The 15,913-nt window shown below is 52.6% G+C and overlaps 1 protein-coding gene across 1 annotated transcript in view; it reads left to right on the forward strand.

The window, feature by feature from the left end:
• FHAD1 (forkhead associated phosphopeptide binding domain 1) overlaps positions 1-15,913 on the forward strand; it is a 128,356-nt gene that overhangs the window by 91,535 nt on the left and 20,908 nt on the right. Inside the window, exons 19-25 of the mRNA XM_032863473.1 lie at positions 3,026-3,133; positions 4,883-4,990; positions 9,099-9,272; positions 11,209-11,434; positions 12,601-12,685; positions 13,224-13,330; positions 15,112-15,271. Of these exons, the coding sequence (XP_032719364.1) occupies positions 3,026-3,133; positions 4,883-4,990; positions 9,099-9,272; positions 11,209-11,434; positions 12,601-12,685; positions 13,224-13,330; positions 15,112-15,271 (968 nt within the window). The remainder of the gene's footprint in view (positions 1-3,025; positions 3,134-4,882; positions 4,991-9,098; positions 9,273-11,208; positions 11,435-12,600; positions 12,686-13,223; positions 13,331-15,111; positions 15,272-15,913) is intronic.

Genomic DNA, 15,913 nt, shown 5'->3' on the forward strand with positions numbered 1-15,913 from the left:
AGACATAGATAGGACTTGAGAGACAAGTTGGGGCTGGTGACACGAGCATCTTCTGCATGGAGATTGTGTGCCAAAGCATGGACGTGGAGGAGGTACAGAGTTCTGGGACTTCAGGGCTGTGTCAGTCCTCCAGCAATATCCTTACATCCAGCCTTCAGCTCTGCCATCCGGGAATTTTCTGCAGGCCAGGCCAGTCCAACCTAGTGGTGATGCCTCAGGCTGGCAGAAAATTCTTCCTTTAAGTTGAGCACAAGCAAACTCTTTCTCCCAGAAGAACGTCAATCCCCCACTGGCCTCCTGGGCTCCTGCAAGTCCTGTCCACCTCCTCGTCCACATAATAACTTTTAGAGGCTTGAAAATAGAGACACCTGCTCCTCTCCAGACCCAAATGCCCTTATTTCTCCTGGAGCCTGGCCTTGGTCCCCTCCTCTGGCCTGCTCTGTTCTTTAGAAGGCACAGATAGGCAGCTCCCTGGCTTACAAGGGCTCAGGGGCATGTTATGTTTGGTCCCCAAGTATTTTATTTTGAATTCATAGCATTTACTTAAAAATCCAGATTTCCATCCTCTCCTGAAAAGTCGGAAAATCTGGCCCCATTTCCACGTGGCAGAAGCGACGGGAGCTCACACAAGCAGCAGTGATTTCCCACCGTCCCCACCATTCCCTGTCGCGTTCATCGCAGCCCACTTCCTTGCCGGCCCCTGTCTAGCCCTTGTAGACATCTGGGTTGGCAGTCCCCGCTCTGTTTTCTTCCCGAAGTGCGGTAGCCAAAACCAGACCCAGGGCAGGACTCTTCTCCCTGTTGGAGATTTTGTGCTTGTACTGATGCTCCCAAACCAGCTCTGGGGAGAGCTCTATGACATCATCGGCACAAGCTTAATTTGTGGTCACCCTCGGACCTCAGGGTCTTTTTCACGTACTGGTCTCATGAGCTCTTGCACCCCGAGGCAGCTCAGAGGGGTGAAGAGTTCAGGCCTTGTAGCCGCGTGCAGCGCAGTTCCAGACCCTGGCTTGACGGCATACGGGCCTCAGCAGATCGCTCAGGATCTCCTGACCTTAAGCGCGGCTGTGAGGGCCGGCAGCCATGCACAGTGCAGTGCTTGACCCCAAATTGTTGCTCAGCCCGTGTAGCTGTTGGAATAGGCACAGAGTTGTGTGTGAATAGCTTTGATAACAGGTGCATCCTCCCCTGTAGACCCCTCCCCATCCTTCACTGCTCAGTGACGTCCTCGCCCGCCCACGGCTGCGGGAGAGACAAGGAGTTGGGCCGGGCAGAGCCCCTGTGATGCCATCTGATCCAAGGAGGGAAGATGTTTATGTGCTGGGTGTCACCTGGGGCCACCTGCATGGCTGTGCTCGGCGACCCATATAAACAGTGTCACTGAGGACTTGCCCTGAGTTATCTTTCGAGGGGCGCTGACAAGGAACAGAGTCTCCCAAGGGTTCACAGGGGCCAAACGCCACTGAGAGGTCAACAGCTCAGCTCAGGGGCCTGGAGAAGGCCCTTGAATTTAGAGATGTCGGGGTCATAGGGGACATCAGGAGAGAGATTTAAGGAAGAAGGCATGATGGGGTCAGCCTCATTGTAGGGAGGAGCTGTGGCCAGGTCATCCCAAGCCTAGGAAAATGGCAACCTACCTACAGCAGAAAGTCTCTGTGGTTTCTTGACGGGCAAATCTGAGATAAAAGTCCCAGACACAGACTTTAATCAACCTCAAATGGCTATTGGGTTTTTGTCCTTGTTAGACCTTCTGTCACATTATCAGATGAATCTTTAAGGAAAAGGATGCTAGGTCATAATGCGGGTCTCGAGGTGACGTGAAAGGTGAACTCCCATTACCTGCCTGGGAACTTGGGAGCAGAGCAGCGGAGAGGGCCAGGGCCCATGTGTGTTGAGTCACAGGGACAGTCTTCCCCTTAGTGCCCCCTCTGCTGCAAAAGAGCTGCTGAGAGCAAAGTCGTGAGTGTAGACGCGAGCTCAATGTGGTGGAGCCCACCTTAAATCACCTCGAAGTGCTGGGAAGTCTCTTTCACGAATTCCGGGAACCCCGACCCCCCAGTGTTCAGGAGCAGTGTGCCGCCGCCCATGATGCCGCCGTTCTTTTGCTTTCTTCGGGGCTGCTACTGGAGCAGCTGAGCATTGGGATTTTTTTAAATGACTTTTCACTGCCAAATAGTTACCACTTCAGCCAGGCTCATCTGGGCAGGCTAATCTGGAGCCCTAACCGCGGGTTACAATGGAGACCATGCTCCAAGTTCCGGACATCTTACCGTCAAGCCAGTGCTTAGAACTCAACCCATTTGAAAGCTACGGTGCCCTTTCTTGCAGTGACTAGAAACAGGGGCCTTGTGGGCAACTCCGATCCTTTGGGATTGGCGTCAGCCATTTAATTCCTAAATAAAATTCCTTGAGCACAAGCACTGAACCACACTTTCCCCCATATGCCCTCTCTGAGCTCCACGTGTGAGGTTCACCCCCCACCCCTTCTAGAAACTGCCACGTTGGGGCTCATGAGTTCAACACACTGTCCGCATCTTGAAACCTGATTCTCTTTAGGAGATTTATTTTAATAATAGGGTATCCATTATTAATGAGATTCTCTCTTCTTATCAGAGCGGCTGCCTCGTGCAGTGATAAGAGCTCAGACTCCAAAATAGAGCCGGTTCCCTCTGCTCACGTGGCCCTAGGCAAGGGCCTCTGGGCCCAGGCAGTGGGCCGTCCTCCGCAGGGGGCCCAAATCCTGACCTCGTCTCCAACAGACTGCATGACCCCTGGGCCTTGTGCAACTTTCTGTTCCTTGGTTTTCTCATCTACAAATGGGGGACACTAACTCATCCGCTAGGGTTACCGTGATAAGGTTCACTGTGTGTGACAAGCTGGCTGTGGGCCCCCAGCGTGGAATTCTCACCCCACCCCTGCCAGCCCCCAGTGTGGGAGCTGCTACCACTATCAGTAATATGGCCAGAATGATCAGTCTCCCCCTGAAATGCACAAGCGACCAAAAAGACTGGTCATTGATTTTCAGATTTTGGAGAACAGCATGGCCTATGAGAAAAGGAAAGCAAAGGAAGCTTTAGAGACAGAAAGGAGAAGAGTTCAAGATCTGGAGAACCACTTGACCCAACAGAAGGAGGTATGGGGAGCAGAGAGAGAAATGGGCCATAGCAGCCAAAAACCCCTATGGTACGAACTCCAAGGCCAGACATGAGGCCCTGGTTCTGTGCCCCAGTGGAGAGTATGGCTGGCCAGTGGGCAGGTGCTGAGCAGCACTTCCATAAGAAGTGACCAAGGTCACGTACAACTCACTAGCTGAATGACCTAGGTCAGGTCACTTGACCTGGGCCTCAGTTGCTTCCTCTGTAAAATGGGTGTGGTCACAGACCCCCGCCTGGCAGGAGTAAATGAATTAATAAAGACAGAGGATTTAGGACTACACCTTGCACGTGGAGGGCCCTCTACAGAACCATTCCCCGCTCAGCCACTGAGGGCAGAGGGATGGGCTCCAGGAGAGAACCCTTGGGTCCGGGTCTGGGTCGGTCCCCCAGCCAGCCTCTCCCTCCTCCTCACTGAAAGGTATTTATGACGCAATCCAGCACGGGCACAGTAGACAGATACTCGCTCCCAGCTCTGGTCTCCTGGTTTCACAGACTTTTTGTAGAGACACAAAGAGTTGTGGAGTAAGATGGCAGAGACCGGTACATAACAAGCTTGCATGGCAGTTCCACGGGTAAGTGCCCGAGGTCTGGAGTAGATGAGAAGAAGTACACCCTTGGGGAGAGGGTGACAGTGGTTTGGGCAGGCCTGGGCACCATGCCTGGGGAACGCTGGAGACATCCACCTCTAGCCACCCCCACCAGCCACACTGGCCTGGAGCCGCCATGAAAGGCAGACCCAAGGCTGAGAGGAGAGGTGTCACTCAGGTTAACCCAAACACACCAACTGCCCCTCTCCCAAGAAGTCAAAAAAGGGCTCACAGGAGCTGGAGGCCAGGGAGAGAACTTAGTGACTTATAGTGGCAGCTCCATGAGCTGGGCTCCAAGGATGCAGGCGACACAGACTTGGCCTGGTCCCAAGGAACTCCCAGAAACACGGTACTGACTCCATGAATTTTTCACTCCTGTTTCATTCATCCACCCACAAATGCTCCCCGAGCACCTAGCATGGGCCAGGCCCTGTTGGGCGTTGGGGACATCACAGTGCACAAGAAGGACCAGAGCTGTGTCCTCTCAGTGCTCCCACTCTAGGCTGAGGGACAGACCCCACAGAATCAGCTGCCCACAATAACTCCAGGGCCACAAACCTGGGAGAAGATCAAAGGGGTGGGCTAGAGAGTGGCCACAGGCAGGAGGGCCTCTCCGAGGAGGTGACATTGGAGTGAGACCTGGAGGAGAGAAGAAGAATGAAGGGAACATCTAGGGTGAGAAAATGCCACTGAGTAAAGTGGCCCAGCTGTGGAATCCAAGGACCTCCCTTAGCCGCAGGGACAGGGCAGCAGTGTGAGAAAGGAAGGAAAGCTCGAACAAGATGAAGCCGGATGAGGGGCCCGGGGAAGAAAGCCGGAGGGAGTTGCAAAGGGGGTAAAGCATGAAAGCCTGGTAGGCGAAAAGTGCTGATTCTGGTTCAAACCCCAGCTCTGTCCCACCGTGCTGTTTGACCCTGGGCAAGCGCCTTGCTGTCTCTGTGCCCCCATCTGTACACGGGTGTAGTGACCGAACTACCTAGACGTTTGTTGGGAGAAGTCAGCGTATTCGATATCAGGTTCCTGAGCCCTTGCTCCAAACCCTGACTCACTGGTCTCCGTGGTTACTAATCCTGGCTTCCCTCATGGTGCCCCTTCCCTTCCTTTCTCGCTACACTCCCTCAGACCAGTTGTCACTTCCAGATTTCAGAGAGCAGCCTCGCCTACGAGAAACACAAAGCGAAAGAGGCCATAGAGCAGGAAAAGAAGAAGGTGCAAGATCTGGAGAACTACATCACCAAGCAGAAGGAGGTGAGARTCTCAGAGGGGCAGMCRCRGARGCRCCCAGCRCRGTTAAGAGCAGGGCTCTGGAGACAGGTGGTCTGGGTTCGAATCCCACCTCTGCCGCGTTCTGCCCATGCGACCTGAGRCARGTGTCTTACCATCTCTGTGCCTACATTTCCYTGCTTATGAAATCCAGRTGATGCCARTASATCAGCCYCATTGAGTGGTGAGGCTTGATTGCTAACAAGCTCATAAAACACATGGGAAAGTGTCCAGCAGTCAGTGAATGCTCGGTGTGTTGCCTGCCATTATTATTATGATGATTATTATTACTGTGAGCTCACAGCTGGGAAATGGAGGGCACAACTGAACCCCACACCGTCCCCCTCCTCTCCCTACTATCCTTGGACAGTGCGTGGCCTCAGCTGCCTGGGGTCGCAGAGGGTATGTCAGGAGGTGGCCCCTGAATTTCTCATCACCTGGACAGCAGCGTCTCCACCAGAACTTGTCCCCGTGGGTGCTATGACCTGCCCAGCCAAACCACATTTATAGTTGTTCCTGGGAGGAGCAGACACCACAAGAGCACAGGCTGTTGTACAGGACCCTATCTTCCGCACCTCTGCATTGTAGGACAGAATTCACTCCCCCTGGGTCCCGACAGTACAAAGGACACACGCACACAATGGCTCATATCACAAAAGTCAAGGCAAGGGTTCAAATGCACAACCTGACAACAGGGGGTTAAATTTCAATGCAGGTAAACACAATTTCAGAGGACTCTGAAGACCAGATGGGACAAGAAAGCTCTTTGCATCTATTCCCATCAGTCTTAGATCATTTTCTTTAAAGCAAGATTCTCAAACATGAGCGTGCATGGAGTCCTTTGGAGCAGGGGTGGTGGGGCCGCATGTAAATGCCCATTTCCCAGGCCTCACCCCCAAAGATTCAGATTCACGGTCTATGGGACGGACTCAGCAATCTACATCTTTAACCAGCAGCCCAGGTGTGCTTGGATCACTGCTGCCCCGGAGAGATGAGCATCAGCAAACCAGGTTGGCGTTATGGATCAGCCCCAGGCACCGCTTTCTGAGGAACCTTGACCAGCTGGAGCATGCCCGGAGAAGGCAGACCGGAGTCGGAGCTGGGGGACATGATGCTGGACTTGCCAGCCGAGGCCGGCACACTGAGGGAGGGCAAGTCAATGCTGCGGGTCCTCGTAGCCCCAAGGGCACAATCTGTTCACACACAGCCTTGTTCCCCCAAATGATTCACCGTGGGTCTTCCATGAAATACTTCAGTCAGGGGCAGGAGGAACGGAGACATTAACATTTTTAAAGTGGAGTAGTCAGGACATGTAATGGATCTGGGATGAGAATAATGACCCCCCCAAAAAAAAAAAAAAAGTTTATCACTGAAATCAGCAGTCAGTTTTCACTCTAACGGTTACAGTGAAAGGGAGGGCTCAGGTGGCTACGCAGCTCTGCAGAGGAAATGAACTGATGGGTGGCTGGTGGCTAGCCCCGTTCCCGTCCTCCACTCACAGAGAATCCCTCCTGCGGATCGTCAGAGAGAGGGCTCTGTGGTGCACTCAACACCCTCAACAGCCTCAGGGAAGACAGCGATGCCATCAGAGCGCAAGGTCTCGTGACAGCCCTCCAGGGAGCCCCGGGGCATCACACCAGACAAGGAGAAACGGGGACCCCCTCCCAGAAAGTCCCCATGTACCAGGAAAAACCAAGGAAGGACAAGGTCAAGGAACCCTCCCCCTCAACAGAGAGTTGCTTTTTCACATGCTGTTTTACTCCTCTGTGTGGAAGAGCAATGGACGTAAGAGAAGAGGAGGAGAGCGGGGAGAAGAAAAACGCATCCAGGCCTGGGGGCACAGTCAACTTTGTTGTCCTGTCCTTGAGTCAGCTCTGCTGAGCTGCTGGCAAGGAGCGAAGACCCCAGGCAGTGCGTTCTGCCCCTGGGCAGCTTCACGGCCGTCAAAGAAACCGTTTGTTTGCTGTGGATTCTCTGGGACAGCTGGAGGGTTCCGCTGGGTGCTGCAGGTGACAGGCGGCTCCATGGGATGCCTGCCAGCGTCCCCGGGGGGCGGGGGGGGGGGGGCACCTCCTCTGGCCAGGGCTGCCCACGGTCTGCACCAGGATTTCTCAGCAGCCGCGGTGACGTAAAGGCCCCGAAATAGAACCAGATGGACTTCAGTGGTGATACACCGGGAACGCAGCCGCTCGCAGGTGAGGCTTACAGGAAGCGAGTGACGAAACGGGGTTTTTTCATGTTTAAATCCCTTTCCCTTCCCAACTATAAAAGGAGCAACCGTTTACAGGAAATTGCTCGGAAGAAGATAAAAAAACTGCCCCTGATTTCCACTGAGCAGAGTTACCCCGGTGACATTTTGATCTGCTTCCTCCCAGACCATCTACACGTTGATCCTCATTACAGACATCGGCAAACCTGCGTTTATGACAGTGATTGACCCTGTTACACTGTGCACACGGACCTGGATGCTGTATTTTAACCGAATGCATTACAAAACGTCTCCACGGCATGCAACCTTCTTCCACGACCTGCCCTGGACGGCTGGCTGGCCGGGGTTTGCACTGCATTGGGTAGACCCCAATTTGTTGACCTGTCCCCTATGCTTGGGCCTCTGGGCTGTTTCTCACTCAAGTTAGAAACACTTGGCTGGACAGCCCCGCGTATCAGTCCTTGCGAAAGTGTGCGGTTTACATCCTTAGGACGGATTCCCAAAAGTGGCATCGCTGGGTCACAGGGTGTAAACATGTTCGGCCTCTTGACACACATTCCCAAATGATCCTCCAAAAAAGGTCATACCAGTTTACCCTGCCAGCAGCCGAGGCTGAGCGGACCCAGCACTACATCTCATGGACTACTGTTTTACATCAGATAAAATAATGCTTGTGAAAAGCCCTCATACGGTATGATTCCAAGTCTGTGACGTTCTGGAAAAGGCAGAACCATGGAGACAGAAGGCCAGGGGTTGGTGGAGGGGAGGGAGCACAACGTGGAGCACGGGAGATTTTCAGGGCAGTGAAATTCCTCTGCAGGATACTAGAAGGGTGGACACGTGTCATTGTACATTTGCTCAGACCTGTCGAGTGTACAGCACTGAGTGAACCTAGCGTAAACTGCGGACTTCTGGAGACTGTGACATGTCAGTGCACGTTTACCAGTTGGAGCAAAGGTATCTGGTGCGGGATGTTGACGATGGGGGCTCTTCCGTTGTGGGGGGAGAGACCAAATAAGAGAGCTCTGTATTCTTCTCTCAATTTCGTTGTGAGCCCAAAACCGCTCTTTCAAAATAAATCAAATTGAGGCGCCTGGCTGACTCAGACGGTTATGCATCTGCCTTCAGCTCATGATCCGAGGGACCTGCATCAGGGTCCCTACTCAGCGGGAGACTGCTTCTCCCTCTGCCCCTCCACACTCCACCCCGCTCATGAGCGCGCGCTCTCACTCGCTCAAATAAATAATGTTTAAAAAATAAAAATAAAGTCAAGTAAGTAAAGTTCATGAAGGCCCCCCCACCCACCCAGGACCAGTCACAAAGCTTCTATTCTTTGTGGTCTGAGGAGGGGCTCCTGGAGGAGAGTAGAATCTGGGGAGTCCAGGGCTGGCAGAGTGGATCCAGGAGGAGGGACGAAGTGCGCAAGGTCGACCTTGCTGCAGCCCAGAGGGAAGCAGGGAGGCCTTCCCGCCGAAGCCAGGGAGGGATGCAGGGAAGGGTGCTGAAGGCAGATCCTGGGGCGAAAGGGTGAGGGAGCTCGGCACATTTATCCTGGAAAATAGATTTAGAGAGAGACATGACAGCCCTCCTCAAATATTTAAAGGGCTGCCTCATAAAAGAGAAATAAAACTTACTCAGTGCACTCCAGGTGACAGAACTGAGCTCAGAGACCAGAAATCACAAGGAGACAGCCTCAGCTGGAGAGAAAAGAGAGCTCTATGACAATTGGAACCTTCCAGAGAAAGCATGGAGTTTGCGCTGAAAAAGGGACATTAACAGAATAGAATTCACCTCCTCTCTGAAAACAGGGGGCCGGGACGGGGACAGCTAAGGTAGATACTCATTCCCAAATTATTGTTAATTTGATGTTTGCTGTTTGTCCAGGAAATAGACTTAAAAGTGCAAAAAGAAGGCGTTTTGAATAATAAATTAAATGATGCACTGGCCATGGTAGAAGAGACTCAGAAAAGCAAGACGGCTGAGAGCCTAAGAGCAGAGAACCTCAGCATGAAATTAAATGAAACGTTAGCTGAACTGGAAACCACCAAGGCAAAAATGGTGAGTTGGTGCCTTCTGGGGACAGGAGAGTCTTTCCCTCAATGAAGGATCACAATGCTGGGAGGACCCATGACTTAGACCAGGGGCTCTCAGCCTGGCTGCTGCTGGTGCCCCAGGCTGGATCACCCTTTCTCGTGCACAGCCGTCCTGTGTATCGCAGGGTGCATAACATCGCCCCAGGTCTCTACCTGCTCAATGCTAGTAGCATCCTCCCTCCACACATGTCAGCCCACAGTGTCTTCAGATTTCACCAAATGTCCTTTTGGGGGCAAAATCACCCTTTATTGAGAAGCACTGGTCTCAAAGGAAAGGCAAACAGAGGCTACAGTACTCTCTCTCCAGGCATTCTAAGATGTTGTAATACAGGGTCCTCACAGGATCAGACTGAGGGACTGAGCAGCCCCAGACCTTGGTAATCAGTGACTATTCTGCAGACTTTTAAGATAATGTTTTAAAATTTTAGCTCGGCATTCAAGGCCCTCCACCATCAGGGCTCAATACTGTACACATTTATCCATACATTCAACCAAAAGGTCTGTGGGCAAGGACGTCATGAGGACTCATCTGGCCGAAATGCACAAAGTGAATGTGAGAGGGACTGGAGTTGGAGAGGCCAGCTTGGGCTGTGGCACATGGTGGCTGTGTCTATGGCCGGAGTCATAAGGAGCTGCAGACTCAGGGTGGCACAGGAGCGGGCAGGAAGGAGTGGCCGTAAGGACAGACACAAGAGAAATGGCAGGAGTTGAAAACTGATGGAGGGGACATGAGCACCAAGGAGAGGGAGGGGCTGGGCTTCGAGCCCGGGCACCCAGGGTGTGGATGGCCTGTGGGTGACATGGTGACAGGAATATGGAGGTCAGAGTGGCTTTTATCGGGGAGGGTCTGTCTTCTGGGGAAAGAATTCAGACTGAGACGAGGGTGGGGCAGCAAAGTCCAAATGTGCCCCAGACTTTTGGTGGTCCAGTAGATTTGGGGGAGAAAGCAAGATAAGACATCTCAGTGTAGAGGAGGCATGATCACTAAAACGGTGTGTGGGCCTGGGTTTCAGGATCGGGGGCTGCGGCCCAACATGTCATCCAGGAATAAGGAGCAGGAGTCTGGTGTCAGGAGAGCCGGGAAGGAGTGGTCGGAGAAGTAGGAGGGGAGCAAGGATGAGCATTGAGAAGCCCCAAGAAGAGCCTCAGGAAGGACAGGGCAGCTGCGGGAAGGGGTCCAGCTCCCCTCTCGGTGATGATTGGGAATTTTCACTTTTAAGAAATAGAAATTTGGGGTGACTGGGTAGCTTAGTCGGTTAAGCATATGACTCTCGATCTCAGCTCCGTCTTGATCTCAGGGTCATGAGTTCAAGCCCCACGTTGGCCTTCAAGCTGGGCATGGCACTTACTTTAAAAAATAAAAAGAAATTAAAGAAAGAAATACAAATTCATTCTCTTTTTCTTTTAAAAGTGTTCATTCTTTAAGTCAGCAAATACTTATCGAGCATTTAGGCCTAGGTACTGTGGCAGGGATGTAGGCACTGGTGCTGAGGGTACATTGGTAAATAAGGAAAAGTAAGTTTCTGCGCTCCTGGAGCTCCCATTCTAGTGGGAATGGTAAATAAAGAAATAAGATCGTTCAGATGGTGATAAGCACGTCATGGAAAAAGAAAGCAGAAGATGGAATAGAAAGTGTCTCAGTCTGCTTCTCTAGACAGGCAGTCCCGGAAGGGCTTCTCTCAGGAGGTGACATTGGACTTGAGACATGAAACACGAGAAGGAGTCAGCCATGCAAGGAGCTGGGAGGAGGAGAGTACCGGGCAGAGGGAACAGTACGTGCAAAGGCCCTGAGATGGGTCCAGTTCCATGCCTGTGGCTGTAAAGGGGGCATACTGATATTGTCATCTTTGGCATCATGCCCAGCTCCCGAGACCGTGCTAATGACTTCCCTGCTTCCCCAGCTCATCATGGAGGAGCGGATACAGCTGCAACAGCACACAGTGAAGGCCCTCCAGGAAGAACAGGACTCCCAGAAACATGGATTTGAAACAGAAATCAGGGAATATAAGGAGCAAATCAAACAGCACTCCCAGACGATCGTGAGCCTCGAAGAAAGACTCCAAAAAGTGACCGAGCACCATAAAAAAATAGAAGGAGAGATTGCAACATTGAAGGACAGCGACCTAGGTCAGTCCAAAGAGAAGCTGCAGAAATCAGAGCGTTCAGGGCAGGTCCTGATTATCCCGTGGGTCCCCCCCATATGCTGATGATGGGCCAGAAAAGGCCGCACCTCGCTTGAATGCTCCATTTTTCCCTGGGACACCATTTTCTTCCCATGACACAACAAGGTTAGGGGCCCTTGAGGCCCAGGTTAGACAGAGGTCACAACAACTGGACGGGATGTCCTTTGTGCCAAGCCAGTGAGCCAGCAGAGACGCCCAGGCTGCCAGGGGCGACAAAGCGACCTGCCGCTGAGTGTCTTTTCCACATGAAAACATCCCGTGCAGAGCCTTTCTTTTTGCCCTCTGGAGTTTGCGACTTTGTCTAACAGCTTTTCATAACCAGCTTTAAAAAGAAATCCAAAAGGGGCTAAGAAAAGAACTCAGGGTTGTGAGCACATACTCGCCCTAAATGACCAAGGCGACGCTGTGTACTGCGGAGATGCTGAGCTCTTGGGGGAGAGTTCTGGAAGTTGAGGTCTCGGGCCAGGGTTGCTCAGCCTCGGCTTCCTGAATGCCAGCAGCACTCCCCACCCCAGTGTGACTACCAGAAACATCTTTAGGCATTGCCAGGTGTCCCCTTGGGGGTAGGGGGGCAAACTCAGCCCTGATTGGGAAACATGGTCCTGCTCTCCAGCCAGCTGACAAGCTGGCAGGGCTCACCTCATGCTTTCATTCACTCATCACTCTTTGTTGAGCATCTGTTAGGTCCCAAGCTTATTCTAGGCACTGGGGATTCCGTATGGACAGGCCAGGTTGGGTCCCTGCTGTTCATCAAATGATGGCCCTGACAGGTGACCCAGGAGGAAGAGAGCACCATGGCCCAGGCATGGAGCGAGACTCAGTTTCCCAGAACTGCCAGGTTCTGTCCCTCCTATTCCCCTTTCCTCCCCTATAAGTGGAGTTCATGATCCCTTGTTCATTGAGTAGCTGGAAAGATTTCATGAGCTCATGCATGAGGGGTCCCATCCTGTCCCACAGAACCCATGGTGGGGCTCATTAGGCAGAGAAGGTGGCAGGCTGTAGGGAGGGTGGCTAAGTTGGAAAAGATGCAAATGTGTTTATAAGCCCCTGGGAAGGAGAGCAGTGGTTGCTTGCAGACTATAATGACATTCACGGGCTCCTCTGATTCAGCCCAGGAGGAGGTAATGCAGCGAGACCCCCCACCGATGCCTCCAATGGACAGCAGTGTCAAAGATGAAGTGTGTGACACCTTGATGTGAGTACCTGAGGGGTGTGTGCACACCGGGCCAGAGACCACCCCCCCAACCCCCACTTCCAGCCACGTAATCGGAACCTGAAAAAAAGGAGTCGAGTCTGGGGTCTTCTCGCTGTCATCTGAATTTCTCTATCCTCTAGAAGGTCAGGATGGTGTCATGGAAAGATCTGGGTGGCTCTTTGTTCAGATGCCAACTCAGCCCCTTGCAGGTGTGTGGCTCTGGGCAAGTCACACCCCCTTGGTGTACCTTAACTTAATCGCTTGTGAAGTAAGCCACTATTTGTCATCGCTCAGCCTCAGACTGAACCCAGCTGGGATCCTCTGTCTTATCTCCCTGTAATTTTTTTTTTTTTACATGGAAATGAATTTTTGCTTTGAGAATTTTTAAAGAGCATGCTTCTCCCCCTTGCTGGGACTGGTATCCCGAGGCCCCGCACTGGAGGAGGAGCACTTTGTGATTCTAGCTGGCCCCTTCCAGGCACTGGGGATATCCTGGGGCCTGAGGTGAGCTGACTTGGCCCGTCTTTGTGAGTTTCAGAGGGGATCTGCTGACCGCTCAGAAGGAAATCCTATCTCAGCAGGAGGTCATCATGAGGTTAAGGAAAAACCTCACAGAAGCTCACAACCGAATGTCAGATCTGAGAGGTTTGTATGATTGCCTGCATCTCTTGATTTCCTGACCCACTTCGAGAAAGGAAAGAACAGGCTTAAGAAAGCTTAGCGTTAAAAATCCTGCTGACCTGCTTTCCTGGGTGGTCACAGCATTGGAGCATTTGTACCTTGGTCAGCAGGACAGATGCCCGATTAGGGTGCCGCGGGGACCATTCTCAGAGGGCTCAGACCTCTGCGTTGAAATGCAACTTTCTTTTTTGGGAAAAAATCCCCTTTTGCCTCAGAGGATTTGTCTCTGGAGGCAAAGTCTGGGAGGGAAGGCACAAAGCCCAGCACCCCCCATCTCTGGGACCTAGAACAAGGTACTCTCTCCTCACCTCCCCTTCCTCTGGTATAAAACCACCTACAACACGCCTGCTTCCTAGAGCTGGCTGGACACAGCAGCCATCTACACTGGGGACCAAAGACCACGAACCAGTCTAGTTGAAGGTTCCCACTTTGCTCTTTTTCTCTGCTCCCCACCCAACCCTGTCCTTTTGTTTCTGCCTCCCCTCTTTTGCTTCTTACAGCCATCTTCCCCTTCCCAACCCCAGCCTCCATCAAGCCAAAAGGCACAGGCAGGCAGAAGTCAGGAGACAGAACTCAGTTTGGGGAAGTGGAGGGAGGGTGAGGAGACTCCTCTTGTGCCCATCTCAACCCCTGTGCACCCCCAAACCTTCAGTGGTATTTGCTCCCCCTACAGTTATACTCTCAATGCCCCCAGGACATTTATGGCTGAATTTTTCAGATTGATTTTTTTTTTAAGATTTTATTTATTTATTTGACAGAAAGAGATAGTGAGAGAGGGAACACAAATGGGGGCGCTGGAGAGGGAGAAGCAGGCTCCCCGCTGAGCAGGGAGCCCGATGCAGGACTCGATCCCAGAACCCCAGGATCATGACCCAAGCCGAAGGCAGACAATTAATGACTGAGCCATCCAGGCACCCCAAAGAGTGATTGTTTTCATACTAAAATATGAGAAAGTGGAGTAGAGAGGCTAGCAGGTCCAGTTCTAGAATTGGGAGACATTGGACCCGATTCCTGATCTGCTATTTTTTTCAGTCCCATGAGTTTTGGCAAGTGCCTTTACATCTCCGAGCCTGTTTCTGCCTCTGGGAAGTTGGGGTGTGGCCAGTAGCTCACCTGTAGGGTTGCTATGAAAATTTGGGGTGATGTAGGTGTCTCCGTTTGGGTTTTGCCAGAGGCTGACCCTGAGGTCATGCTGCTGCTGCCGGCAGTGTATTTGAGAGGTGATCCCGGGAACTAGCAGCAGTGGAAATGGACCAGAGGCAGGAAAGGGACGAAGGCAAAGAACACTGTGTTGTCTGGCAGGGGCAAAGCGGGCAGCTGGAGCTGAATTCTGCAGGGGTGAGGGAACCGGGCTGTGAATTCCAGTCTCACCTGTCTCAGGTGGAGGCTGATGCACCTGGCAGACCCAGGAGCCGAGCAGACCCCAGAGGCCATAGAAAGAACACCCTTAGGCAAATAGACCTAGAGGCAGACAGCCGAAGGTCAACCAGGGAGCCCCGAAATGCCACAGACGCAGAGGCAGGGCCCTGACAGCTTCTGGAACGCCGGGGTCAGGCAGAGATTTGCTGTCATTTGCTAAGACGCAGGAAGATCCCTATGGCTGTCACTAACGCCGCCCACCACCATGAGAATTCCTGGAGGGGGGACCCACCGCATGGTTCTTATAGGCCTGGCCAATTGGCTATGGCCCTGGCAAAGCCCCGAGGCAGGTGACCCCCCCCACACCAGCTTTCCTTCTCTCCCAGGGGAGCTTAATGAAAAGCAGAAGATGGAACTGGAGCGGAACGTGGCGCTGGTCCAGCAGCAAAGCAGCGAGCTGAGAGCGCTCAGGGAAAAGATGGCGCAGCTGACCTGCCTGGTGGAAAGGAAGGACAGGGAGCTGGAGGTCCTCAAGGAGACGCTCAGGTGTGTGGGAAGGCCCTCCTGGTGTAGGGAGCCCAGACACCCCGAAGTGCCCAGGGGGCCTCGCACATGGAGGTCACTGGGTAAATGTTGAAGGAATGAATAGATGGATGGACAGACAGACGGATGGACAGATGGACGGACAGCATGTGTTTCATTATCATTTAAAACAGAGTGGGGGCGCCTGGGTGGCTCAGTGGGTTAAGCCGCTGCCTTCGGCTCAGGCCATGATCTCAGGGTCCTGGGATCGAGTCCCGCATCGGGCTCTCTGCTCAGCGGGGAGCCTGCTTCTCTCTCTCTCTCTCTCTCTCTCTCTCTCTCTGCCTGCCTCTCTGTCTACTTGTGATCTCTCTCTGTCAAATAAATAAATAAAATCTTAAAAAAAAGTTAAAAAATAAAAAATTAAAAAATAAATAAATAAATAAATAAATAAAACAGTTTGCTTAGTTCTGTGCCTCTCAAGCATTCCTGCCAAGTATTCCAGAGGACAGGTCTCAGCTTAATGCCCCTTCTTCAGGGAGCCCGTCGTCGTTACCCTCACTAAACACAGCCAAGGGCTCCTACACTGCCCGGGGTCTCTCAGCCCCTGCACTCCAACGCTCTCACACAGCCAGGCTGCTGTGGCCTGTTTAGCTGTCTGCCTTC

The sequence above is a fragment of the Lontra canadensis genome, unplaced genomic scaffold, assembly GCF_010015895.1.
Source record: "Lontra canadensis isolate GAN:19392208 unplaced genomic scaffold, GSC_riverotter_1.0 scaffold25, whole genome shotgun sequence".
Taxonomy (NCBI): Eukaryota; Metazoa; Chordata; class Mammalia; order Carnivora; family Mustelidae; genus Lontra; species Lontra canadensis.